The sequence below is a fragment of the Catharus ustulatus genome, chromosome 3 (assembly GCF_009819885.2).
Source record: "Catharus ustulatus isolate bCatUst1 chromosome 3, bCatUst1.pri.v2, whole genome shotgun sequence".
NCBI lineage: Eukaryota > Metazoa > Chordata > Aves > Passeriformes > Turdidae > Catharus > Catharus ustulatus.
In genome coordinates this window covers 18333124-18359061 of record NC_046223.1, presented here as the reverse complement: position 1 = coordinate 18359061, position 25938 = coordinate 18333124, and the positions used below count along the sequence as shown (strand labels likewise).

General features: G+C 44.9%; 1 protein-coding gene across 1 annotated transcript in view; it reads left to right on the top strand.

Moving 5' to 3' along the window:
* COQ8A (coenzyme Q8A) overlaps nucleotides 1-25938 on the top strand; it is a 40693-nt gene that overhangs the window by 9709 nt on the left and 5046 nt on the right. Inside the window, exons 2-11 of the mRNA XM_033054685.1 lie at nucleotides 1659-1853; nucleotides 3644-4054; nucleotides 5239-5305; nucleotides 11192-11269; nucleotides 17515-17637; nucleotides 21248-21333; nucleotides 22370-22510; nucleotides 23577-23658; nucleotides 24962-25055; nucleotides 25802-25938. The exon at nucleotides 25802-25938 is cut by the window's right edge and continues 1 nt beyond it. Of these exons, the coding sequence (XP_032910576.1) occupies nucleotides 1677-1853; nucleotides 3644-4054; nucleotides 5239-5305; nucleotides 11192-11269; nucleotides 17515-17637; nucleotides 21248-21333; nucleotides 22370-22510; nucleotides 23577-23658; nucleotides 24962-25055; nucleotides 25802-25938 (1396 nt within the window). The 5' untranslated portion in view covers nucleotides 1659-1676. The remainder of the gene's footprint in view (nucleotides 1-1658; nucleotides 1854-3643; nucleotides 4055-5238; nucleotides 5306-11191; nucleotides 11270-17514; nucleotides 17638-21247; nucleotides 21334-22369; nucleotides 22511-23576; nucleotides 23659-24961; nucleotides 25056-25801) is intronic.

Below are 25938 nucleotides of genomic sequence, written 5' to 3'. Positions count from 1 at the left end.
GGCCAGATTCATTGTAAGCACTTGACTGTCCTTTTCACTTACACATGTAAGTGTAACACTTTCTGGCTGCAGTGCTTGTTCCTGATTTTCATCACTGATAAGACAGTGGTTGAACAAATATCCCAGTAACTGGGCTTTATCCTGCACTTGCATAATAATGTCTCTCTGAAGTTCAGCTGCAGTAATATGTGCATTTCATGTGTGACTGCAGCAAAATTGTGTACTTAGACACAAGGTTAGCTTTAGCAGTCCATTCTTCTTCATGACTAGTACACGACTAGCAGACAGGGCTTGTGTTTCCTGAGAATGCAACTGGATCCAGTTGCTTGTGGTGTGCAGCTGGATGTAATGCCTTGTGTGCTGTTGACTCGGGACCACTTGTACCACATCAGTGTATTAACATTTATAGTTGAGTCTATGTGCATGTTGACAGGTTATTTTCTAGAAATGCTTTGATATCTGTGTACCTACCTAGGAAATAACTTAAATATGTGGCCTTAGACTAGTGCTCTGCACCTATTGCAGTCAAGACATTTTTTTTTCTCTCCAATTCATTGCAGAGAATGCTGTATGGGCAAGCTTGGACCTTAGTTAGTCTTACTCCAACTACATGCCTCTGTCTTCTGTGTCAGTAAAGATGAGAACATGTGCAGCTGAGCCATGGAACTCTCCTGGCTCTCATGGAACTCTCATGCAACTTTCCTGGAACTGTGACCCTGTCTGTTCTTTAAAGATGTAGCAGATGAGTGAAACAAGCAGGTGAAAATATCCCCTGCAAAATGGTTTTGCACCCTAGCCACTGGATTTCTTTTACATGAGCACAGTGATGTAGGAGAGCCAGTGTCCTGAGCCTGAGCTTGGTTCTAGGCTGAACCAAAAGATTTGATGGAAATTACTTGTCAGACACACTCTGTCCTGCATCCTGCAGTGCCCAGTTTGTATTTGAAGACACTGAAATGGCACAGGCTGTTGAAAATCTGAGATGGAACTCCTTGAAAAGGAAGGGAGGCTGAGTCAAAAATTCACTGTAGTGCAGCACTTTGCAAATGCTGTGAGCATGCTGAAATTTCCTATTAAAAGTAACAGAGTGAGCTACAAGTTGGGGATGGAACAGACTGTGGAGCGGGCTGCCTTTGGAGGATGGACAAAGCTTAATCATTGGTGTGGGAGTAAAGAAATTCAGCTATGTAAAATGAGCAGGCACAACTCCAGGGCAGGAATAGAATGTGACAGTGAGCTTCATCAGGTCCTATCAGGACCTGAGAACATGTTCCAAGGCCCCGTAATAATTAAGGGCAAATGTTAATGTTTTTAATCCACTTCTAACATCTGGAAGGAATCAGTCTTTGCAGTGTTTACTGACATTTACCTGTCTTTGCTTGCCCTGGTCCATGGTAACTTGGATATTTGTATGGAGTCCTGGGAAGTCATCCTAACTCATGAGAGCAGGGAGAGTTCTCCTCCTGGGAAGATCAGAGGCACTCAGGCTGGCCTGGGTGCTATCTGGGCTATCTGCAGACAAGTTCCCATGGTGGTTGCTTGCCAAAGCAGGGAGAGATTTGCTTGCCCATGCTACCAGCTCTTAGGGGATGTGAAACCTGTTGCAAACTGTTCTTGACGTCTTGTCTCCCTGCTCTCTCTCCCTTTTCATCTTTTAGCGCAGAAAGACATCAGTCATGGCAGGTGATGCCATCATGGTCATGAGGGGCTTGACCAAGCTCAGTAAAGCGATCCTGGAAACCCAAGCAGGACAGCTTCGGCAGGTGCTCCTCGGGGGAGATGCAGTCACCATTACAAAGACTCTCCAGGCTGCTGCTGAGGAACAGTTCTCTTCTGCCTTGGGGAAGGTGCAGGTAAGCCAAGCTCTTTGTGAAGTCTAGTCTGATGTTTTGCTTTTTCTCCACGTGCTTTTTTGGTTTTGTTTTGTTTGTGTCTGGGAACTCACATCTTGAATGAGGGCCTAGTTCTGAAATAGGGGATTTGTAATAATAATGTTGCAGTGCTTTGGGAATTCTTTGGAATCTGTGGTGTGTGGAAGGTGCTTGAGCAGAAATGGGAGGGAAATTTTAGTGTTTTCATTACTGAGTGTTTAAGACAAGCTGAATAAGAAAAGTGCTCTGTTCATCTCATCTTGTCAAAGATCAAACTCTTGCTAAGACAGGTCAGCAGCTTTGTTATTTAGACTTTGAGCATTGATTTACCTCTCTTGTAGAGTGCATTGGATGAAGGAGCTCTTTTAGAGTGCCCTGGATTTATTTCAGTGCTGGTTCCTTTCTTGGCAGAATTGCTGCACGTGATGTTTTTCAGAGTGGCTCAGGGTCAGGTGTTTTCATGTTCACCGCTTGCAGCCCAGGCTAGATTTTCAGAACTGGCTTTCAAATGAGGAACATAAGGAAAGCCAGAGAGCAGCTTCTCTCATCAGAGATGGGGATAGATTTTTAAGAGCAAGAAAAGCTGCTAGGCTCAGTAAGAAATCTAAACATACATAATTTTCTGTTTTTAGGAGAGGAAGGTCTTTTACATTAAGTGACAGAGTTTTAGCTGTCTGGCAGGTTTCTAAAAATTTAAATATAGAAATAAGGTGACTTTCTTGCTTGATAAGGATTGTGGGCCACAGTCTCCATGTGTAAACATTTCTCCTCCCCCACTGTGATGTTGAGGTTCAGAATAGCATGAGACCTGCTGAATAACAGGAAAGAGCGTGTTCTGTTTTCTTCTCTGAGGAAGGGAAATTTAATTAGTGTTTAGGAAAGAGCGTGAAATATGCTGCCTGCTTGCCTGACCGCAGCAGGATTTAAAATCCTGTTCATTGCCTGTAATAGTCATAATTTATTTTATGGTATTACCACTGCTGAGATAGAATATGAACTAGAATATGTCAAGGAATAAGTGAACAGGAGATAATGCTCTGCTGTTGGTTTTCAATTATGTATTTTTTTTTGACTGAAAAGTGTTAAGGCATATCTGGACTTCATAGGGCAAGGATAGGACAGAAAAGAGAAGTGTCAGGAGAAACTTGCCTGGAGTGTTGCTGTGCCCAATGCTGTTATCCTTCCTCCAGGCACAGAATTTTATTTATTTTGGGATGACAACACATAGTTTAGTGGTTGAATAATGGAATGTGTTTTGCAGTTGGTAGTGTCATGGCTGTGAAAGGCTGAGCTTTCTCTGCCTGTAAGAAGGTGTCTGGTATTGCTTCAGGTGGCTTTGGGCTTGAAAGTGCTCATGTTGTGTGACTGAAAACATGATGGGAGGAGGGAAACCAATGTTATCCTTATGTGGTGTTGCATCTCCCATCACCTGTTGTTCCTGAGCATTGCATTGCTTCTAGTGAACTCCATATTTAGTGACCTTTTCTGGCAGTGTATGTAAAAACAAGGTGTCTCCAGTTATGGATGTTTGAGAAACTGTTAAAGAATTTGTCCCATCAGTGGAGTTAAAAGGTTACAAGAGATTCCAGGTATCCTCAGTGTGTCTTTCTTGTTTCTTACTGTGAATGTCTGCAGTGCCAGAGTCTCTAAGTCTCTCTAATTCCTTACTGTGGAGTCAGACACCTAGCTGCATGCTCATCTCTGAGGACCATGGGTAGGTAGGGGGCAAGGTTTAAGATCTTTTCTTTAAGTATTCTAATTATTGTTTGCAGGAACTAGGCAAACAGCAGGAGAACTTTGCTGACCTTGGTGAGGATTTTGGGAAAGACTATGACTTCTCAGCCAGAGAGCCACCGGATGCTCCAATGGACTTCTCCACTGCCCCTGGCAAGCCTCGGGAACACAGCGCTGAAGGCCCTGCTTACTCCTACACAACAAATGGACCTTTTAGAAATATTGATGAGACTGGAGATTCTGGCATGGGTCAGAAACCTTTCCCTCCCAAAATGGATGCAAGGTTATTTGGAGGTGTTAGAGACCTTGGAAATCCTTTTGCTACTGCCTTTGGACGAAATAGAGCTTTTCACCAAGACCATTCCTCTGTTGGTGGATTAACTGCTGAAGATATTGATAAAGCCAGACAGGCCAAAACAGGTTCAGGGCAGAAACCCTACAAACAGATGGTATGTTTTTTTAAAATAAGGATTCTCAGTACTGTGGTGTCTGTACTAGACCGGCCTTACTCACCTTCTCCTATGTTTCTCTCATTTCTTCCTCTTCCACTATTTCCTTTTGTGGAGGCAAAAGAGGGAAATGTCAGTGCTCATTAACCCTGTTATATTTGTTCTGTCAATAGCTTTTCAGTCTCTTTTCACACTTGCTCCCTCTATATCAGATAATCTGATGTGAGGGGATGTTTAAAAAGTGTGCATAGGTTTAGGGTTCGACCTAAGATCCTGACAGTGGAGACTGTGGCGTCCTGTGGGGCATCTTGCAGTTGTGGAGCTGGAGGCAATGCTGCCCTGAGCATAAGTAGATTGGAGAGTAGCATAGCTCACAATTGTCACTTTAGTGCTTCATGCCCCTGTGTGAGAGTGCAGAACTCACAAGTGCAGATACTTAACACCTGCTCTGACCTTATGCTCCTTCCCCACTTCCAGTATCAGATGCCACTGTGGGCTCATTCAGGATATTTGATGAAACTGTATACTTAGCTGCTCCTGCTGCTGTGTGTGCAGTCCTGTGAATCTGATGACCCTCTGTGAATTCTAATTCCATATTCACAGAATTCACAGAATGACTGGGTTGGAAGAAACCTTCAAGATCATCAAGTCCAACCCATGCCCTAATACCTCAACTAGACCATGGCACCAAGTGCCACATCCAGTCTTTTTTAACACACATCTAGGGATGGTGACTCCACCACCTCCCTGGACAGACTATTCCAGTACTTCATCACTCTTGCAGTGAAAAACTTTTTCCTAAAAGTGTGCCTTGAGACTGTGTCCTCTTGTTTTGGAAGGGAGTTTGGGTTAGCATTGTGCAGCTTCTCCAAGTTCAAAATAAGGGCTGCTGAGTTGTAATTGAAAATGGGGTTTCCAAACATGGTTATCAGCTCTTCTGTCTTTTCCACCCTCCTGTTCTCTCCTCTGCTCAATGTGTGTTTCAGTTCATCATGTGTCCGTTCTGCACTGTATTCCCTTGAAAATCTCCCAATAGAGAACAGGCTCGGGTTCAAGGAAAGCTTTCTGCAGCATGGAGTAGTTCAGGTGCTCCGGCTTGTGCTCTGACTTTGCAGGTGTCTGACCACGTGCCCAGTTAATTTGTGGATTTCTCGTTTTGTTTTTCCCCTCTCTCTCCACTGCAGCTCAGTGAGCGGGCCCGGGAGAGGAAGGTTCCTGTCACCAGGATTGGCAGACTCGCCAACTTTGGAGGTGAGTCTGCACTCCCACGTTTGCCATGGCCCTGGCATGTGCTGGGTGATTCCATCTGCCACTTCAGCTTGCTGATAGGAAAGTGCTCTCCCACAAACAGCTTGGTTAGCTCAGAGCTCGATTTGGGCTTTTTCATTGTTCTCAAGAGTTTGGAGCAGATGATCTGGGAGTGCATAGTGGAGCTGTATATCTTCATGGTGGCACATACCATGTGGGCTGTGCTGTTGTAGTGGGAGACTGAGGTGCAGGTTGTTCCCCAGCCTGTGCAAATACCGTGGTCCTGCACAGGTGATTGCACTTTGAGGAAGCTCTTCCAGTTCTTACAGTCTGCTGTTACTGTAAAGCAGAGACAGCTGGGGTAGCTGTTACTTTAAGTCATCTTTTCCCAACCTACCCTTGCTACTTCTCTGAACAGTGTTTTATATTTAAACACATCCTCCTGATTTTCCTTTTTTGAGTACAGGGAGATGATAATAGTCAAGGGTTTGATTTACTTAGCCATTCATTTCCTCCCACGAAAGATGTAAATTCTAAGCTTGTAAGATCAAACTAGCTGAAACCTAAATGAATTTTATATGCAGAATGGGACTTACTATATCAAAAAGCAGCAAAATATCTTAAGTAATATTACAGATGATGCTTATTTAATGTCTTGTATCCAAAACCATCAAAGGACTTAACATGTTCCTGAGGAAAAAGGGATGACAGCATTGCAGGTGATGAGATGAACATAGCTAGTGCTAGGTTTAGGCTGTGGTTGGATTTTTTTGTGACTGTACAGTTTTGAGATGATAGCATCCTGTCTAGGTTGTGAACAGTCTCTCTTGTGGCTCTTGTGATTCTCTTCCACAAAATTTGATAAAGAAGCACGTATACAAAGTAGACATCCTTGTGTTACAGATCCCAGAAGAAAGAAAAATAACCTGTCAAATGTAATTCAAATCAACTCTTACAAAAAACCAATTATTCTTTCTTTGTGTGTCCTTTTGTCAGACTAATACACACACTAAGAGGAGCTGGGGCAGGGGTTGATCCTATGCAGTGAAGGAATAAACAGCAAGTAAATTTTGTGATAAGTTTTTCATGCTTGTCTGATCTCTTTAACCCTCTAGTCTGTTGCAGGCACTCTGGCTTCACAGCATGCTTAGTATTCCTTAAGGGGAAGCAGAGTTCATGATCTGCTTTTTGGAGTAACAAGACATTACTTTAAAACTCACTTGTTTGTGTTGTTAAGCTCTAGTAGCACACAGGTCTCCATTCTCATCTAGCCTTTAATGTTACGAGAAGTATCACAGCACTTTCATCTGCCATCTTCTGAGCTCATCTGTTGCTGCTTGCTGACAGCTGGTGGATGTCAAGTGGCAGATTACCAGATTTTCTGTGAACTTTGGGTTCCAGTGCTGTTGATTTATGTTCCAGCTTTTGGCACCCAAGGCTGTTGTGTGAGGGAAGGCTAACTCATGCTTCTAGGGGAAGTATAACCTGTCTTTTCCTAACCTCAAGGTAAAAACCAAAACAAATAGCCCCATCAGACCAAAACCACTAAGGGAGAGTAGGAAAGAGAGAGATTGTTTATAAGCAGCATCACCAGACATCTGTGTGTCATTTATTTTCTTTTTGGTCTTGCTACTCTCCTTCAGTTGTCTGCTTTTTATGATTTAAATGGCTGGCAAGGCAGACTGCTTGCTTTTAGAGGGCTTCTGGGGAAAAATTCTTCTGCAAAAATTGTTCACGTTCTCTGGTCTCTGCAATAGTGTTGGCATTCATTGCTTATCTTTCCCTCTGAATTTTAATTTGCAACAGCAAAGAGAAACAGTACTGTCAGTACAGTGGTTTAGCAAATAACAAATGTGGTCTATATGTAGTTTATTTCAGTTTAAGATATCCCTTGGTAATATTTTGGGACTTTTTACAAGAGCCTGTGGTAACGGGATGAGGGATAATGGCTTTAAACTGACAGGACAGGCTTAGATTAGTTGTTGGGAAGAAATCCTTTATTCAGAGGGTGGTGAGGCACTGGCACAGCCTGCCCAGAGAAGTTGGGGATGTCCCATCTCTGAAAGTGTTCAGAAAGGCCAGGTTGGATGGGGGAGGATGAAGAAATATTGCAGGAAATAGCACTGCTAACCTGTGGAATATTAGTGAGTCCTGCTTCCTAGGACATTCAAATGATTAGAATCAAGCAAGGAATGGCAGAGGTGGGGAGTGATTATTTCCTGCTCTACTGCCTGGCTCTTTACATTGCCCTAAAAATAATTAAGGGCAGGAGGCTGCTCCATCTCTGTGAGAAAATGTAGCTTAAAGAAGTAAACTTTTTGTGCAGGACTTTTCTTGTGTGCTTTTGGAATGCCATCTTCATTTGAAGATGCCAAGAAATCACTCTGGGATATAAAGTGGTTGAGGTGGATTCTTATCCTACCACCTCCACCAACTAGGATTTGATTCTTTTTTTGACACTTTTTTAATAAAACCCACTTTCCCTCTTTATCTGTATATTAAAGCAGTATTATTTTAGGGTTGGATAAGATGGAGTGAGGTTGAGTAGGTCAAAAATAGAGTTCATATAACTATCCCTGGGGTTCAAATAGCTGAATTCCTATGCTACTGGCATGATCCCATTCCTCCTCCTCTCTCTGCATGTTTTCTTTGGTCCCCTCCGGTGTTATAGGGAGTGTAACATGACTGTGTCTCAGCCATGATATCAGGACACTGGTGGGTTATGTACAAATTAGCAACAGGAGGCAATACTTGGACTGCTGAGTTTGCCTGGCTTCTCACCTCTTCTGTGGGTAAAGAAAATTTTTAAAGATTGAACATCATGTTTTCCAAGACTTGCATGTACTACTGAGGTAATATTGCTCTGTGATCAACACAAGATCCTCTAGTGAACTTTTTAGTCCTTTATATGTATTTCTGTATGCTTCTTGCAGCAGCTGGAGTGACTGGTGGTAGGTGTATTTGTAGTACTAAATAGCATCCTTGATTTTTATTTATTTGTTCTTCCCAGGACTGCAATTGACAAAACAGATTTTTTGCAATTTTCTTGTTCTCATGCTTGTTTTGTTGTCTGATAGGTCATCAGTTTCACCTATTCAGTTCTTGGTCTTTTTTTAATTTCCATTCTCCCTTCCTTGCCTTATTTGACTTCTCTAAGCTGTTCCTGTCTCCCTTAATCATATTCTTGGTTTCTGAGTTTATTATTTTAATGATATCATAAGATTCTTTTGCAATAAAGAAAATTCAGGAAGCTTGTGGTGAAGTCTAGATTTAATGTGATTTTAACAATTTTGAAAACAAAAAAGCAAAAACCTAGTCTGTTGAGGTATGTTAATAAAGTATGTACAGATCTGACAGCTGCAGGGTTCAGATTATGTGAGTGGCAAGTGAGTGTATTGGGCTTGCTTGTCAAGGGTTTGGCTACAGGGTGGCTTCTGTCAGAAGCTGCCTGAAGCTTGGCCTGTGTCTGACTCCAAGATGGCAATCTGTTTCCTGTGGGAGCAACCCCATGCTGGAGCAGGGGAAGAGTGTGAGGAGTCCTCTCCCTGAGGAGGAAGGAGTGGCAGAAACAGTGTGTGGTGACTGACTGTAACCACCATCCCCTTCCTCCTTGTTGCTGGGGAGGTGAAGGAGGGAGAGAATTCAGTAGTAAAGTTAAACTCAGGGAGAAGGGAGGAGTAGGAGGAGTGTCTTTTATGATTTACTATTGATTTCTCATTATCCTACTCTGATTTCATTGGTAATAAATTGAACTAATTTCCCCAGGTCAAGTCTGTTTTGCCTGTGATGATGATTGCTGAGTGATCTCCCTGTCCTTATCTTGACCCATGAGCCTTTCATTATATTTTTCACTGCCCTGTCCAGCTGAGGAGCTTTCAGTGCGTGCTGTGTGGTGATTGTGGTGACCAAAGGCAGGGCACAGGCTGCTCCAGGGGAGGGTCTTGCTCCCCCCATGCTTGGCAGGCTGAGCAGAGTGATAGCAGCCCCTTCAGTTCCTGTTTGTTTGGTTGTGTCAGTTGCTGAGCAAGAGGTTGTGTCCTGAACAAAAGTGGTTCCAGATCATCTTTTGATAGGCTTGGTTTGAAGTGTACCAGATGCTGCAGATGCCTGGAAAATATTCTAAGATCCAGTCTGCTGGTATAGAAACAAGTGGCATTTTCCAAGGCTGAAATAATTTGCATGAAGTGCAAAATGAAGGAGAATGCCTTTATAGAGGTACTTAAGGATATTATTTTTTCAAAGTGCTGAACAATGTCTGTTGAACAATGTTGAGAGCTGTCCCAAAATGATTAATCTTGGAGGAAATACACATCTTGAAGACTGGGAAGGTGAAGGACATCTGGAGTGACCTGTGCAAGTAGATTAGTGGCCCAGAGGAGCAGAGTGCTTTTGTAGCACTGCATGCTCTTTGGAGGGGTGACTTGTTCCTGGTAACAGGTGAACAGCACCAGCTAAGTCCCATGTTGCTGCTTACTCATTTCCTTCCACTGCAGGAAGGAATAGGAAAGAGCAGAAGGGAGAAAACTTGAGAGCTGACACAAAGACAGTTTAGGAGGGGAAGCAAAGAAAGCTCTGTGTTCAAGCAAAGCAGCAAGAAGACTTCATTGACAATTCCCTGCTGACAGGCAGATGTCCGTGTACTTCCTGGGAAGCAGGACCTCAGCGTCTGTAGTGGTTACTTGGGAAACCAAACACCTAAACCCCAAACATCCATCCTTAACATCCTCTTTCTGCAAGCTAGACTGCTAAGCAGCAGCAAACACTGTAATTATAGTTTGAAGAAGCTTGAAGCCTTTATTTAAACTTCAGATGTTTAAAGCTTAGCAGCTGTTTAACCATGTTTTTTGTTTTGCCTGATTTTAGTTTATTTAAAGCTGTTATTGACTGGTGGAGTTAATTTTTTCAGAAACTGGATAGAGTGGAACAGTGAGGAAACTGTAAGAGCACCTGTTAAAAGCTCTTTTTCTAGTGCAGTCTGCAGTATTAGTGCAGATGCTCATTATTATCCAGAAAAATAAATATTTTGATATTGGGAAGGCAGTGAGACCTTTGGTAGTACAAATTGCTACATGATTTGATCTGTGCCTCGTTTAATCTTCGGTGCCTTTGCTCTGGTTAGTGGAGGCAGATCATGCTGCTTTTGTAGTCTGTAGTCTGCTGCTGTGGCTGTCAGCAGCACCCTGGAATTCCCTGCTTGTCAGGGTGATAGAGCATGTGGGGTGCTGGTGCTTTGTCTCCTGCTCTTACTGCTGCTGGTGAAATTACTGCCCAGCTCCTTGGGACTGCAGGTTGCAACACTGCTGGTATAAGGTCAGCCTCAGGGAAAAATGTGTTTCTGTTCATCACAGTGGTTGAGCACATGGAAGGAAGAGGCAGCTAATGAGAACAATTAAACTTAATGCTTAGATAGCAGGGTTGCAAAACTTTGCACTCTATTGGCAGTGGCTTCATCCTAAATACAGTTGTTCCTCCTGTAAGGATTCCTGAGAGGGATTCTGGTTCTTCTTGAGAATTGTACTTTGAGAACCATGTTTGTGAGAGTTTTGGCTTCTTTTTTTCCCCCTTTTTTTAAACTCCATGATTTGAGTCTACAGCAGGACATTAGCCAGAGCACCAAGCTCTGAGTAACACTTGTGACATGCTTTATAAAAGCCAGATGTCCCAGGCTGGCCTAGCCTGTGATTCCTGGTTGGCATGCTGAGCTGAAGGAGAAAACTCTTCAGTGTCCAGTGAAGATGACTCCATTGCAAAAGCCAGGATGTTCTAATAGAACTGCTGTGCATTTGAACGTGTAGCTTAAGTTAGTAAGTTAGTTACTAAAAGTACCTCTGTATGTGGCTTGGAAGGTTTTTTCATTCTGACTTGAGTCTTTTTCTTCTTATTTTAAAGGACTGGCTGTTGGTCTTGGCATTGGGGCGCTGGCAGAAGTGGCAAAGAAGAGCCTTAGACCTGAGGAACGCAGTGGTGGTAAGCCCTTTCAATGTCCTTCTGTTTTCTTTTCTTCCTCCTCTTTATTTTATCCCCAGACACAGTTTACCTGCATTTGCCAGGTTTGTATTCTGTGGGACAGAATAATAGGGGATATGGGTAGTTCTTTTATTTCCAGTACTATTCTTCATCTCTTGGCTCTTTTCCCATCTCAGTATACCACAGCCTCACTACATAGACAGAGGTCAGAGGAATATTCCAGAGAATGTGTTTGTGCCAGCACAATTTGTACAGCTCTACTTTCCCATAGCTAACCCTGAGATTGAATACTGCCCCTGTGCCCGTTCTTGTATTGTCTTAACCATTGTTTTTAAACTGTTCAGTGAAACCCTGCATTTCTATCAGTACGGAAACTTTAGATGAGCCTGTGTGTCTGAAAAATTTCTTAGTGGTTGCAGTCTGTTTGAAATTAAAGGATGTTCTGCCTAGGAGGAACTTGGAGGATGGTAAGAGAGACAAAGCACTTTATGCTCATGTTAAATGGAAATTGTCTCTTTCCAGTACCTGTCCTTTGCTGCCTTCTAAAGGATTCTTATAATATGCAAGAGGGTGTGCTGTGCAAATTGATTTTATCCTCTTTGCCTTCCAGCATATTTGAAGTAGGAGGTAAAATATTCCTAAGTTGTACCTCATCATGTCATGGTAGTTTTCTTCTAAGCATACGTGTTGGTAAAATATTGTAGGGGATGTGTGGGTGAATGGTTTAGGGCATAGAAAATTCAGGGTGTTCTCCAGAAAGCGTGAGATTGCTCTGAAGTTTATGGTTCCATTCACTTGTTTGTTATCCAGGAAAAGCTTTGGTGGGATACTGTAAATGTCAAGGTCTGTTACAGTTGCTGTGGGCTGTTTGGTCTTCAGCTGGTCTCTCTGGTTTGGCTGGTATGGTTGTGTGTTTAGGTTACTTCCAGTGACTGGAGGGACCTGATGGAAGGTGGAACTACTTGTAGCTAGAAGTAAAAATGAAGTCAGATTGTTCCTGGTTCAGAAGCATTGCTTTCAGCTAATGACAACTGCTGAGTCCTTGTAATTCTACTCTGTGGCTGGTAGTGTTCTACTACAGAGCCAGTTTCTGCCTTCACCCTGGTCATCTTTGGGAGTGGAAGAAGGATGGAAACTGAACCTCTGTTTCAGGAGGTACTGGAGTGACTGAAAAATGAAGAAATTTGTGGGGGAGAAAAACACTAAAAAAACCCCAAAAAATCCTGACTGAAAGAAATTCCCAAACCATAAAACAGCACTTCAAGATATGAAGCACATTCCCATTAGTGGGAAGCAGGGATTGTGGACGACCCAGGACTCTGCTTTTATTTGGAATACCAAAATGCAAATATTAACAGCAAGGCAATACAGAGCAGCCCGGCAGAAAAAAAGGATCCTTGGCAAAGTTCTTGTTTCTAAGACCTGAGGTGTTTGAGGATGGGTGGGTTTCTTTGATTTAAAAACATGCACTCAGGCAAACACAGCTCATCCTGTAGAGGATCCTTGAAGGCTTTTTGCTTTCAGCGCTTGGGATGTTTGACAGGTTGTTGATACCTGTTGGAAGCTGATGATTTGTTTTGTTTTTAGCAGAGGTGGAATTGCACAACTGTTGGTATTTCTCTGCTTGCCAGAGTATTTTCTAACTGGGTACACCCTAAATAAAAACATAAGCTTGCAGAGCTATGAAGTTTGAAGGAATAACATGAACTTTCTCAACACAATCTCTCTTACAGCATGCAAGTATTACTTTTTTTTGTATTTCAAGGGCAGAAGACACTTTCTCCTTGCAATAAAGCAATTGCTCCTCTAAACATTTATCTTCTTGATGGGGAAACTATTTTTCTCAGTCAGAAACCTGCTTTACAGTCTTGAATCCTAGGAAGAGTGATTTTCTTGAACAAACCTTGATTAAAAAATAAGGCAATGAGAACTGCCAACTTCAGTGCTAGGCAGGGAATTAGGAAATGACCTGGCTTTTATTTTTAGGTGTTTGTTTGTCTTTCCCTCTTGCTGTCAAGTCTGCTTAGATAAGATCTTGGAGCAGTGGTTGTGCTGTAAAGGAGAGTAATACCAATAGTGGAACTCAGAATGGACTAAGAGCAGCCAGTGTGGGGGTGAGGCAAAAGTGAAAGACTTCCAGCCTTTGTACTCTTCTGCAGCTTCTCAGGCCAAAGACACAGGAAGGTTTCCAGGTGACTCAGCTATGGCCTCTAGCTAGTGTTCTTGGGTATGTGTTTTCCATAGTATTTTAGAGTGCTGGGTAAGGCTCCATGAATGAGAGCTCTCTCCATGGGCTCTGCTCCTGCAGAAATGCACAGCAGAGGATAGGTATACAGTGAGTGTCCAAGATTCCATTTTCTTACTGTTTTTCTAACAGTACCTGAGCTGTTCTTGGGGGAAACCTCATAAGTATTGCTCCATTATTTAAAAATACCTCTGCACCCCTTTCCTGATTTCAGATTGAGGCATTTGATTCCAAGTTTTGTGGCTACCAGCACCATGGGTTTGGGTTGAGACCTGTCTCTTTTCAGAATGACATATTGTCCTGTTCCTGGGAAGCTGCTGGAGGATGGATGTAACTTCTCTCCCTACTGTTGCAGTATTAATAGTAACAACTTGTCACTCCAGACTTAAACAGGTGGAATGTGTGTGTATGCCCAAAGGCATGCCTAAGAATTTCACACTCTTACTGGCATCCAGGAGTAATGAGAGGAAGAGCTTTCTCTTGGTGGACCTCCTCTGGCCTGGTTAATACAAACTAAAGTGTCTTCACACCTTTAAAATGGAGTTAGGAACACTGGTCCTTTCATCCCAACCTCTTAGCCAGATACTCCTGAGCTACACGTGATCCTGATAGCACAGCTTGTACTTCTTCTTTCCACTGCTGTTGTCACAGGGACTGCAAATTCCTGCTCTCCTGCACTTCTCTAGCAGTTGTGCTAGTACTGATCTGTCTTTTCCTGCTCAGCTTCCCCGTCTCTGTTTAGTAGCCACAGGATCCTTCTCTCCCTACTTTGGAATGTCTGTTTCCATAAACAATTCACTTCTTCAGGGACTCAGCCTAGAACAAATATGTCTGGTACAAGATGGGTAAATTTCTTCCTTTTCCATCCAAGCCTGATGTCCTGGACATAAATTCATTCTGCTGCTGACTTCTTGTAAGTAGGTGCAGGTTTGGTTTTTTTCAAATGCTTAAGGCACTGATGCTGCCATCTTTAAGTGATTTGGCTCATCTTATTTTGTTAAAAAGAGGATGACTGACTTGATTTCAAGTTTGAATTTTCCTGGTAGGCTGATAATCTCCTCTGTCACTGGTGACCTTGATGGCAGCCTCAGTATTTAAAGTGTGTATGTAAATACAGTGTAGGGCCCACACAGGGTGGGAATGGGAAAGTAGAATAAATTCCCAGGAATTAAAATGAGAGTGCTCGAATAAACAGCTGCTGTTACAAGTATAGAGACTGGGTTCAAGGACAACTTTGTCACTTATTAATGATCTGTCCCAGGCAATTCTTCGGGCACTGCACAAATGCCAGGCTGGACAGAGCGCTGACAGGCCGGCACTTGGCCTGGATTTGAACACAGAGGGATTTTCTTATGAAAAGCAATAATGCAATATCCTTGGATTGTTAGTCTCAAGTGTTTAGACCATGTTCTTGAGTATTCCTTTGCCCAAAGTTTCTGTGGCAAATGGTTCTAAAACAGTCCAGTCACTGCTTCTCCATTTGACAATGGCAAAGAAGGTGGAAAAGGGGTGATGCAGCAGTGAGTTGCACACAGGTTTGGAAAGGTTCATGCTGATTCTGAATTTGGAAAGGAAAAGAAAAAAAGTGGGTCAAGCACTAGTGAGGGTGTCTGCCTGCTGCTGTTCTGTGGAAGAACTCACAGACCCAGGCACTATGGCTGCAGAAACCTCAATTTCTGAGGTGTCCATGTTGCCACAGCCTGTATGTGACTTCTGTTTGCCTTTTCTTATTTCCTTGGTGAAATAGGTGAAAGCAGCATTGTGATCTGAAGATGGGGAGGAAATAATGTGAGGCACCAAAAGGTGCCAGCCATCTTTGGGTAAAATGTTAACTCACTGAAAACTGGTCTATGTTTTCATGAACTTGTGGTGGGTTTTATCCCCACTCCCTTTCCACCCAGCCTTGGAAGCCTGTGTCTGTTTTCTCTCTGCTTGCCATTGAGATAGTACTGCTCTTCACTTGTGCTTCCAAGTCACCTTCTTGTTCATGCACACTTGTAGTGCAGTACATGAGCAAGAGCTGCTCCCGTGCTGTTGGGCTGCCTGGTGATCAGGCATTGCCCCTGGAGGCTTGGCTTCAATGAGAAGCCTGCCAGGAAGAGAGGATTTGGGACTGCCTGTGTTTGGCTCTTTCTCTGATAAGACTTAAAATTGTCAGGGTTCATTGGCTTTTCATTGTGGCTTTAATCATTAACTAACCTCTTTATTCTGCTGCTGAGCTTGTTTTTGTGTGCAGTGGTGTGAAGGAAGATTTTGATTCAGTACTTTCCTTAGGTCCTGTGTGTCTTTTCATACAGGGATTTGCCTCATCATTGCTAAGACACAGTTTTCCTCATAGGACACTTGAGAGACAGCTTTTCAAGTGTGCAAAGCCAGATCCTTCTGCCTGAGTAGCTCTACCTGTTCAGTCTCTAAGTTTCCTTACATCCATTATCCTGAGCAAAATGTGCTCCAAGGATTGCAGTGTGCTGAAAATGGTGAATTCTGGACCTGTCCTGCTTTTCTGTGTCTTGCTCTCAAGAGCAGGATGGCTGTCCTGTGTATTCCTGGTGTTTTTATTCCTCTTTTTCCTGTACATTCTTGACCTAGAACAGGGATTTGTAGAGAGAGATGTCCCACATGCAGTGCCATCTTGCTGCTATCCCACAAAACAGATGAAAGCAAGAGGGGGAATGAAGGGCAGGAGAGCAGCCTGTACCTGACACATCTGTGCTCTGCCAGTGCAGAGTTCTGTGGAATCATTTCTGCAGGGAAGGTCTGTAAGCAATCCAGCTGCTTGCATGGACTGAAGAGTGTCTCTCAGATCAGTAACATTCTTGGCACCTGAAAAAAATGCTACCAAGTTGTGGGAGCTATTAGAGTTTAGACAGCAGCTACTTCAGTCTGTCTCTTATTTCTCCTGTTCCCCTGGCCAGTCTTAGTCCATCTGTGTACCTTTCTGAGAGCTACCAGGAAATGGAGAGGATCTCTGTCTGCTCTAGTTCAGCCCATGACATACCACTAATCTCCATCTGAGATTTCCAGGGCTGTTTTCATCTGCTGTGCCTTTTTGGGTGCTGCTTATTGTTTATGGAGGCTTCAGCTGTTCTGTCCTCTGTTCCTCTAAAGTATTCTAAAAACAATGTAGTTGTAATATCAGCATATTAGCTGTGAGCTCTGCAGCCTGGCTGCAAGGCCTGACCTTCCTCCTGCTTGGCTCTCTATCAGCAGGAGCTGATCTGCAGTCTCAGCAGAAGAGGTGGGTGGGTGTCTGCCTGCCCTCTCTGTCCCTGGCATTGCCCTGGAAGGTAGTTCTGGGTTGCTTCTCCCAAAGGGACCACAAACTAGAATCAATCTCTTTCCCCTCTCCCTTAATAAAAAAAAGTTAAAGTGGAGGGAAAGTGCTTCTTATGGCACACAACCCCCCTGTTGCATTCTTGGAAGTGTGACACTGGTGTGTACATGGCTAAGTGACCTCTCTGAGCCTGTCAGACACCAGGCTTTACACATGCTTGGGGACGGGAAAGTGTATGTTTGAGTGTGTGTATTTTGGCCTTGTTCTGTGCAAGCTTTCACGTTAAGAGGTGGGAAGAGGCCTTTTGGTCTGTGCCAGCGTGCTTCCAAGGCTTCTGAGGATTCCCCCTTGCTGTGCTCACTCCTGCTGCCCTTCTGAGCCTATGGCTGTACTGCAGCCCTTGTTGGGGAACAAGAAACCTTTGCACAGTGCTGGCTGGCACAGTGAGTTCAAGCACCAATGTCTACCCAGGATCCCAGACAGTTTGCAGAGCAGCACAGACATTTTTGGAGGCTGTGATTTGCTGCTTCTGGCCTTCAAGCCAACAATGTCAAAGTTGTCTCAAGGCACATGGACAACTTCAGTCCATGCCCCTGGGCTGCAGTGAAGGCACTCACTGTAGTCCCAGTTTGATTTCTCTAGGGAAGGGCAAATCTGTTGAATGTGGGCTAACACAGTGGAGTGGGCTTGCCAAGATCAGGGTTCATTCTCTCTCCTTGCCCTCAGGGAAGAAAGCAGTGATGGATTCTAGCCCGTTCCTGTCAGAGGCCAATGCAGAAAGGATTGTGAGGACCTTGTGCAAGGTCCGGGGAGCGGCACTGAAGCTGGGACAGATGCTAAGCATTCAAGGTAAGTGCCTGCACAGGTCTTTAGCTGTCCTTAGTGCTGCCAAGTGTGACACAGGGGCAGCTGTCTGCAATCAGGCGGTGTCAAGTGAATGTGGAGACTCTGAACAAATGGTTTTCTCCTGTGAGAGCAGTGATGGAAATGTTTGAGTTTCATCTAATCACAGCATGAAATAAGTAGATGCATGCACTTATACACCTCTCTCTTGTTGTCCTTATTGTGTGTAACTGAAATTGGTTGACAATAGGGTGACACTGTGAATTTTGGTGTCTGTGTTACTAGCAATTATTAAGAAGCAGAGCTGTATTACACTCTAATTGCAGATCCTGCTGGAAAGGAGAAGGGTGAAACAAGAATGTGATCCTGTTCTTTGTTCACCAAAAGTGGTCAAGGTTATATCCATAATACTCTCCTATTATAGCAACCTTTTTATCGTTTACCTGCTCTGTGGGCACTGAAGCTTTACTGCAAAAGCCAGTACAGCTGATAATCTGTATCAGGTATAAAACACTTGTTTCCATCCTGAGAAGACTTCAAACTGCTATTTAACCCATCAAACTCTGAGGCCAGTGACCACAGGTGAAGACATGAGTGACATCAGTGTCTGCACTGAACTGTTAGGTTATCCCTGGGAGATGGCAGGTGTTCTCAGTTCAAACCTTATCTGGATCTTTCCAGTTTGCCTTCCTGCCCAGCCTGATAAGGAAGGAAAGAACCAGCCAAACATAGCTGTAAGGCTTGTCTGGAAATAGCTTTCGATATATTTCTGAAACAGAGTAAGTGTCTGAGTGTTTGAAGTACTCACTTTGCTTGGCTTGTGCTTCTGCTTGAATTTTTGTAGGTATTAGCTGATGAGACTGGATCTAGTAGAGTTTTAAATACTTTAAGCTTGCCAACAAAACAAGATCAGCTCACTGTCCCAGAGAATGCTGATTGGCATTTCTTTTGCTAATCAGTTGGTTTAGCTGGGTGCCAGGCTGATGGCTGCCTGGCAGAGCCTGGTGGCAGGCATCAGCTGCTGTGTCAAAGGCTGCCACCCACGTGCTGTTTTCTCACCCTCCAGAAACTGCCAGGTGCCACTGATGGCTCACAGTGCAGATCCACGAGGAGCTCCTGTGCTCCTTGCTTTCCAGTGCCTCTGGTATGTGGGCTGAACGAGCCATGCCTGGAAATCAGCTCTGCAGTTAAACTCATCTACCATAGGTGGGATTAATTTCAGATTCTTGGGACACCACTGAGTTGTGCCTGCTGTGTGCCCAAGCCTGGTCACAGATGCCCTAGGCCTGGATGTGAGTGCAGAGAGGGGAGCTGTGAAAGGCTGACTCTGGGGAGCAGAAATGCCCTGGATTTTTATAACTTGCTGCTGCCTCCTAATGTTACGGTGCTCTGGCAGGAGTGTCAAATACTTGCTGCTTGATTTCACTCTGGTGTCAGGAACAGACCTTCAGAAACCTCAGGGCAAGAGTCCAGCCCTCATTTGGACTCTTTCTGTAAGTGTGTGAACTCTGCTGGGCCTGGCAGGAACACAGACCCATGGTGACCTTGCAGGGGGACAGCTGTGGTGAAATAAATCGGACACCATCAACAATGCAGAGTGTCTGTTTCTTGGGGTGGCTGTTTGGACAGGAGGGTTTCATGCAGCTCCTGCCGCTTCATGGGCTTTTCTGTGAGTTTGAATTCACTGCTTCTGTCAGCAGTTCTGCATGCTAGTGGGGCAGGGGCTCCCTGTAGCTGAGCACAAGTCATAAAACAGTGTCCTTAAAACCCCTGATGTCTGCTATGTTTCCCTGATGTGGGATTCAGTGGATTTGTTAGGGACCCACATTCCTAAAGGACACGCACAGTAAAGATGCCAAAGGCCCCCAGTCATCCTGTGTTTTGGGATATGTTGGAAAGGCAGCTGCATTTGCCAGCTGAGAGTGCCCTACGTTGGCTTCTGCTTCGTCTTTTGTTCCAGTAAGGCCTCACCAGCTGACCACAAAGACGTGAAACCTTATTCATCATCATGTTGTAAGCCTGGATTTGGCAGAGTTGCTTCCACAGCAAGACTGATTTTTGACATTGCTGCTGAGTTTCTGTACAGTCAGCCTGGACTTGCAGGTTTCTTGGCTATTTGACGTCATGAACAAAGGGTGGGGGTGGTCCAGCACCCCATCTAAGGATGGATGCCCTCTCAGACTAGGGGTTGAAACCCCTTGAGAAGTTTATGGATGTCAGCAGTAAGCAGAATAAAGGGAGTTGGTCCTGAATGCCTGTGGCAGATGCTGATGCTTTGACCCAAACAGTTTCTGGGAGTGTGAGTGGGAGTCTCAGTCTATCCTCCTTCTGCCCAGTCACCCTTGGCAGTGCAGGTGGCACGTTGCAGCATGATGGTTAATACCTTCACATAGTCCTGAGAATATTTTGTGCAGTGTTCAGAGGTTGGGCAGTGATACACCATCAGTGACTGAGCAGGTGTTTCTTTCAGTATTTGAGGTGCACACGCAAATGCAATGTCTCATCTTCTTGTGGGTTTGTACCATCACAGCAGGAATTCTACTCGCTGTTCCTGCAAAGCCTGCTCCTCTCCAGCTTCCAGTGATGGAATGGGAGCTCCTCTTAAAAAACTCCTGTTGGTTCCACACTGCGGTTTCATTAGTACTTTTAAATGCTGCTGTGGCTTCATGGGAATTTGTAAACAATGCTGAGTGTTAATGTCACATCTCTGCATTATTTTTTTTCTCCATTCCTTTCCACCCTTCTTCCCCAGACAGTCCTCTTAAGGTCACTGTTTGTTTCTTATTTCCTGGGATAGATATGAGGTGGTTCATGCATGTGTCTTTGGAGAGGAACAACAATTTTTTGAATGTCAAAATCTTATGTGCAGATTCAGGTCTCAGGATCAAGGCCTGTGGCCTGGACTTTTCCAGTGTTGGGAGAGCAGCAGATAAATCTGATTCCTCTGTAATCATTTTTGAAATGAAAGGTTTGCCAGCAATGGTAGTTTTTTGAGTTACTGTAAAATCCTTTGCTCAAGCAGAGGACTAATCTTTCAAGATGCCCCAGCCCTTCCTCTTATGAATGTAAATATTTGCTTGCTAAATCCTTCTGACTTAAAAGTTTTGGCCCAGCTATGTTCTCCTCTGCCCACTTGTAGTTGCTGTGCCTTTGGGCAGTTGTTTACAGTAGCAGATGCTGAATCCTGATTTCTCCAAGAGTTCAGTACTTGTGTAAGTGGTGTTTTACCATTGCACAGCATTCCAGAGGAGCTGCTGCCCCTTAAAATGAACTGGATTAAACCATGTCAGGAACATTGGAGTTGTTGGGATGGCTCTCCAGGAGTCCCTTCTGTGACCTGTGTTTCCAGGAGGCAGTGGCCTCTCCTAGACCTGCATGTTGTACTGCTGCCAGCCAGAAGATGGGCTGGTGGCAGAGGCAGAGCACTCTTGGGTCTATGCAGTCTGTCACCACACCAAAAGAACTAAAGAATTAGTTGTAAAAAATTAGTTGTAAAACCTTCACTGGGCTGTGCCTGGAGCAGGGCAGCCTGACTTGTCTGAATGCAGGAGCATGTTTCTTTGTGTGGTGAAGAATGCAATGCCTGCACTGATTGCTGTGTGCTTTCCCTTGGCAGATGATGCCTTCATCAACCCCCACCTCCAGAGGATTTTTGAGCGTGTCCGGCAGAGTGCTGACTTCATGCCAATAAAGCAGATGACGGTGAGGAATATTCCTGAGTGCTTCTCAGAGAAAGGGACAATGGAAGAAAAAATGTTACCTGTGACATGCCCTAGTAAGGGATGTATCTGGGCATTTTAAAGAATATTTTAATAATGTTACATATTTTCAGTTGTGGGTAACGTGTGATCCCTTCTCTCAGTTATGTGCTATCATTTCTATCAAGAAAATGGAATTTTGGGTCTAGACAGAGGGGAAAAAATGTGAAAGTTTTTCATGTCTTGAGATTAATGTTGATGGAGCAGGATGCTGCACAAAAATATGGTTATAGGGTCTTGTTGAGTGTAGCTTCCTCTTGTGTTTCCTCTTGTCTTTACCTAGTGTCTAGATATGTGTACATCCCATTTTAGAAACAGCCTTACAAGCCTTAGTCTGCTGGAAAATTAACAGCAGCTTTGTTCTTACCATTTTGGCTAACTTGCCAGCAAGAAGACCCAGAATGAAGCAAACTAAGTTTGCTTTCCCCAGTGTATATGTGCTGTGTAAATTAATGTGTAAAGGGTGATGGAAAAGGAACTGCCAGCACTACTTACCTTTTGAAAGACACTAAGCAGAGTTAGAACTTAAATATGGCAGTCTGGCAGGGTAGCAAAAAAGATGTTAAAGTAGGCTGTGATGTTTAATTGTCAATATTGCCTTAAAGAGAGTCATGCCTGGATTGCTTCTGTTTAGCTTGGCAGCATGATGAAAGAGGAGAAATAGCTAACTCCTTGCTCATTTTCTGGAAGATACCAAGTGGCACCTAAAAGGGGATGTTTGTATTGCCAAGGCAGTGGTGTTTGTGTTCAAGATTTCTGTCCTTAAGGGCAGAGATCTGATCAGCACCTTTTCAGTGCTGGGGCAGTATTGCTGGCTGGACCACTCCTTGCCTTGGTGTGCAATGACAAGGTACAGAGGATGATCTAGAAAGCGGGTTATAGGTACTCAGAACTCAGTCACCTTAGAGGAACGTGATTTCCAAGACTGAAAGTCATAAATCTTTGTTTCCCATACCCTGATCCTTTCTATTTATTTGTAGAAAACTCTGAACAATGATCTTGGCCCCAACTGGAGGGATAAACTGGAGTCCTTTGAAGAACGCCCCTTTGCTGCTGCTTCGATTGGTCAGGTTCACCTGGCACGCTTGAAAAACGGGAAGGAAGTTGCCATGAAAATCCAGGTGGGCTTTACAGACCAGCCATGTCTTGTTTGTGGTCATAAAGGGCAGGGGAGCTAGACAATTGTGTACTGCTAGACAAATAAGAAACATTTTAATGCAAGTGAAGATGTGATGTCTTACCTAGTGCAAACTGAGTGGACGAGACAGGAAAGGTTTTACAGCTTGAGCCAGTCTGAGTCCAGATGAGCAGGAGACATTCCACAGATAGTTCACTGCAGTATGGGATAATGTACTTGTACTTTTAGGGCTGTATGGGAGGTTCTCATTGCCTCCATAGGTCAGTCCCCTTTCTGGGATGTACACATACCCCAGTTCCCTTTCTGGGTGTCAGCAGCCTCAGGTGGCTGTTAACAGCAAAACTAAGTTCTAGAGCTAAAGCTCCTTGTACAGCATGGTCTGTAATCCCAAGGAGTGAGGTCCCTTGCTCACTGAGCAGTGTTCCAGGCAAAGCTGGTCAACTCATTGGTGGGTTTTTGTAGTATGGGGAGACTTTAGAAATAGTATCAATGGGTGCTGATGTCTTCTCAAGCCAGTTGTGTCCCAAGTACTCTCTGAAGTCAGGCCAAGGTAGTGGCAGCAGAAACTCAACCCTCTGGCATCAGCATACATTCTCCTCTGCAGTGCAGGCTCCTTCCCTTCTTGGCAGACACGGCGAGAACAGGAGGAGCTGCCTTTGCCAGGACTGGGCTGGGGCCTCACCACTTGCCCTACTGCTGGGAATGACACACTGGGGCTTCCAGGGGTGTGTGCTCTCAGCTGTGGGAGGGAAATGACTGACTGCCATGGCTGTTATGGGATTTGTGTGTCTGAGAACCTGTCATGTGTTGGAAGAATTCCCATCAGAGAATCTGAGCACACCATTCTGATTGCAAGGAGCTGCATCTTAGCCTTTCTGTCTGCCCCCTGGTTTAGATGCTGGGCTTTGAACAAGCTTTTAGAGGTGGTAGGCTCAGGATGCCCTGGCTGCGATGTGGGGGCAGTGGATACTGACCCAGGTGTTTTTATCATGCCCTGTACGACCAGGTAATCTAATCTCAACACTTCCCTCTCCCATTCTGTCCCACAGTACCCTGGAGTCGCCCAGAGCATCAGCAGTGATGTCAACAACCTGATGGCTGTCCTGAGCATGAGCAATATTCTCCCTGAAGGTAAAAAGATAGACTCTGGCAGGCCTTGTGTTCCCACTGCTGCAGGTTGAGTTCTGCCAACCCTTTTCAAGCAGTGCATTTCATGTGTCCCTCTGAAGACTGGGGAAAGGGACTTAAGGATACTAAGTCTGCCCAGGAGCAGATTTTCTGCAGAAAGCAGGAGAGGGAGCAGATGTGAGCAGAGGGTGCAGGGCCAGCTTGGGGAGTCATGCTCTGTTCCCCTTTTCTGCTGCAGAGCTGCTGCTGCCTTTGCTGTGCACATTCCTGCTCTAGCACCCACCTTGTGGGGTGGAAAATGCACCTTTGTGTTTTCTGGCCATGAGTAGGCACACATCCACCACAGTAACCTGCACTGGTCTCTAGGTGTTGTCTATAGAGACAGACCCATAGGGATTCTTGGCAAAATGTAAAGTGCCTGGGAATACTCACTTTTGATGGCTTTCTAGGCTTGGAGTGTGGGCAGTGTTCAGGTGAGGTAGTCTTACTTTATCCTGTTACTTTCTGATACATTTGGGCGAACGCATTCTTCTCCACATTTCCTTGTAGCCTCCCATGCCTGTCCTTCTGTGCTCTTCCCAGATGTTCTCTATTCTTTCCAATCAGAGTTGGGGAGAACTGTGAAGTTTAGAGCTTGCTCAGTGTCTCAGCACATGAGTAAGTCCCCTTTCCCACAGGGAATGCAGGACTTACTGCTCCTTTTTCCAACACCTGCCTGCAGCAGCTCTGAATATTAGTGGGACTGTATAAATGCTCTAAATCAGGCTGGGTGATGTCAAAATTTGGGACTGTTCTCTCTGGTGGCTGGGCAGGGCCCTGCAGAGGTTGCTGCAGCCCCAGCTGTGTCTGGCTCAAGAAGTAGATTTGTTTTCCAATTTCAAAACTAAGAAGACTGGGCTTGGCATCTCAGGCCCTGGCTACGTGCTGCTGCTGCAGTGCGCTGTATTAGTCATGCTGACTGCTTCTACCTGGCAGGGCCTGCTGCCACTTGGAGGCAGGTATGGTTTGGAGCCTACTTTTGCCCCGTGCTTGGGTGCTTGTCTTTGGGGTGCCATGGCTTGTACAGCCATGCCAATAGCAGAAATGGAGAGCTTGGCTGTGGGGTGGGAGCTGGGAGAGGACAGAGCTCTGCTGCATAGAGCAGTGGTGTGGATGTGCCTTGACTTAGGAGCAGTTCTATAGCCTGGGCCTGGAATTACTGCACAACCTGCATCTGATTGGAAATACACCTTGGCTCTCTGGAAAGCTTAGCCTGAGGAGATCCTTTTTTCTAAGCCTGCTCTCTCCTGTGCTGTTTGACTTTCAGGTTTGTTCCCAGAGCACTTGATTGAAGTCGTGAGCAGAGAGCTGGCCCTGGAGTGTGACTACCTGAGAGAAGCTGCCTGTGCAAGGAAATTCCAGTATGTTCAGCTCCTTCTGTGTGTGTGAGAGAGGCAGGAGAGGTTGATTAACTTCAGGGATGGGGAGCTGACTGCTGTGCCCTGCCATATGGCACAGGGGAATGGTGCATGGTTGTGGCCTCAGGCTGTCCCCCAGAATCACTACCTTGTCTCACCTGGCTGGCATGGCTTCAGTCAGCTGAAATGTGATCACCTATCCTCCCTTCTGTTGCACTGCTCTTCTGTGTGCTCTTATCTCAGCCTGTTGTGAACTTCTCCCATTCTGCATCCTAGCAGGCTTTCAGTTCAGCTCTCTTAAAGCGGTTATCACCACCAGTGCTGCTTGCTCTCTTGGCTTGCTATAACATCCAGATTATTTTTACATGGTGGCTGGATGCTCTTCCTGTCCTCCTGCAGAACTGCCCCTGTGGCACTGCTCCCCTTGGCAAAATAATTCTTTCATGTGTGAAGTCTGGCCCTAAAGCCAAGTGGGATGAGCAGAAGAGCCCAGTGCCCCTTGATGCACCAGCTTGGAGCCTTCTTAATATCACTGCTCTGGCAGGAGATGTGACCTCAGGAGCTGGCAGCAGCTGTAAGTCACTGGCAGGGTTTCTGCTGACTTAATCCCTACTGTAATTGCTGAGAAAAACATATCCTGGCAGCCTCAGCCAGGGTGTGGGGTGGTGAAAGGCTTTGTGAGGTGTTGCTGATGTATTCATCTGCTCTCAGGGTTCCTAAACCTTTTCCTCTCCTTCCTCCACCCCTAGGGAACTGCTGAAAGACCACCCCTTCTTTTATGTCCCAAGAGTAATCGATGAGCTGTGCAGCAAGCATGTGCTGACCACAGAGCTGGTGTCTGGCTTTCCCTTGGATCAAGCTGAAGGGCTGAGCCAGGAGATTCGAA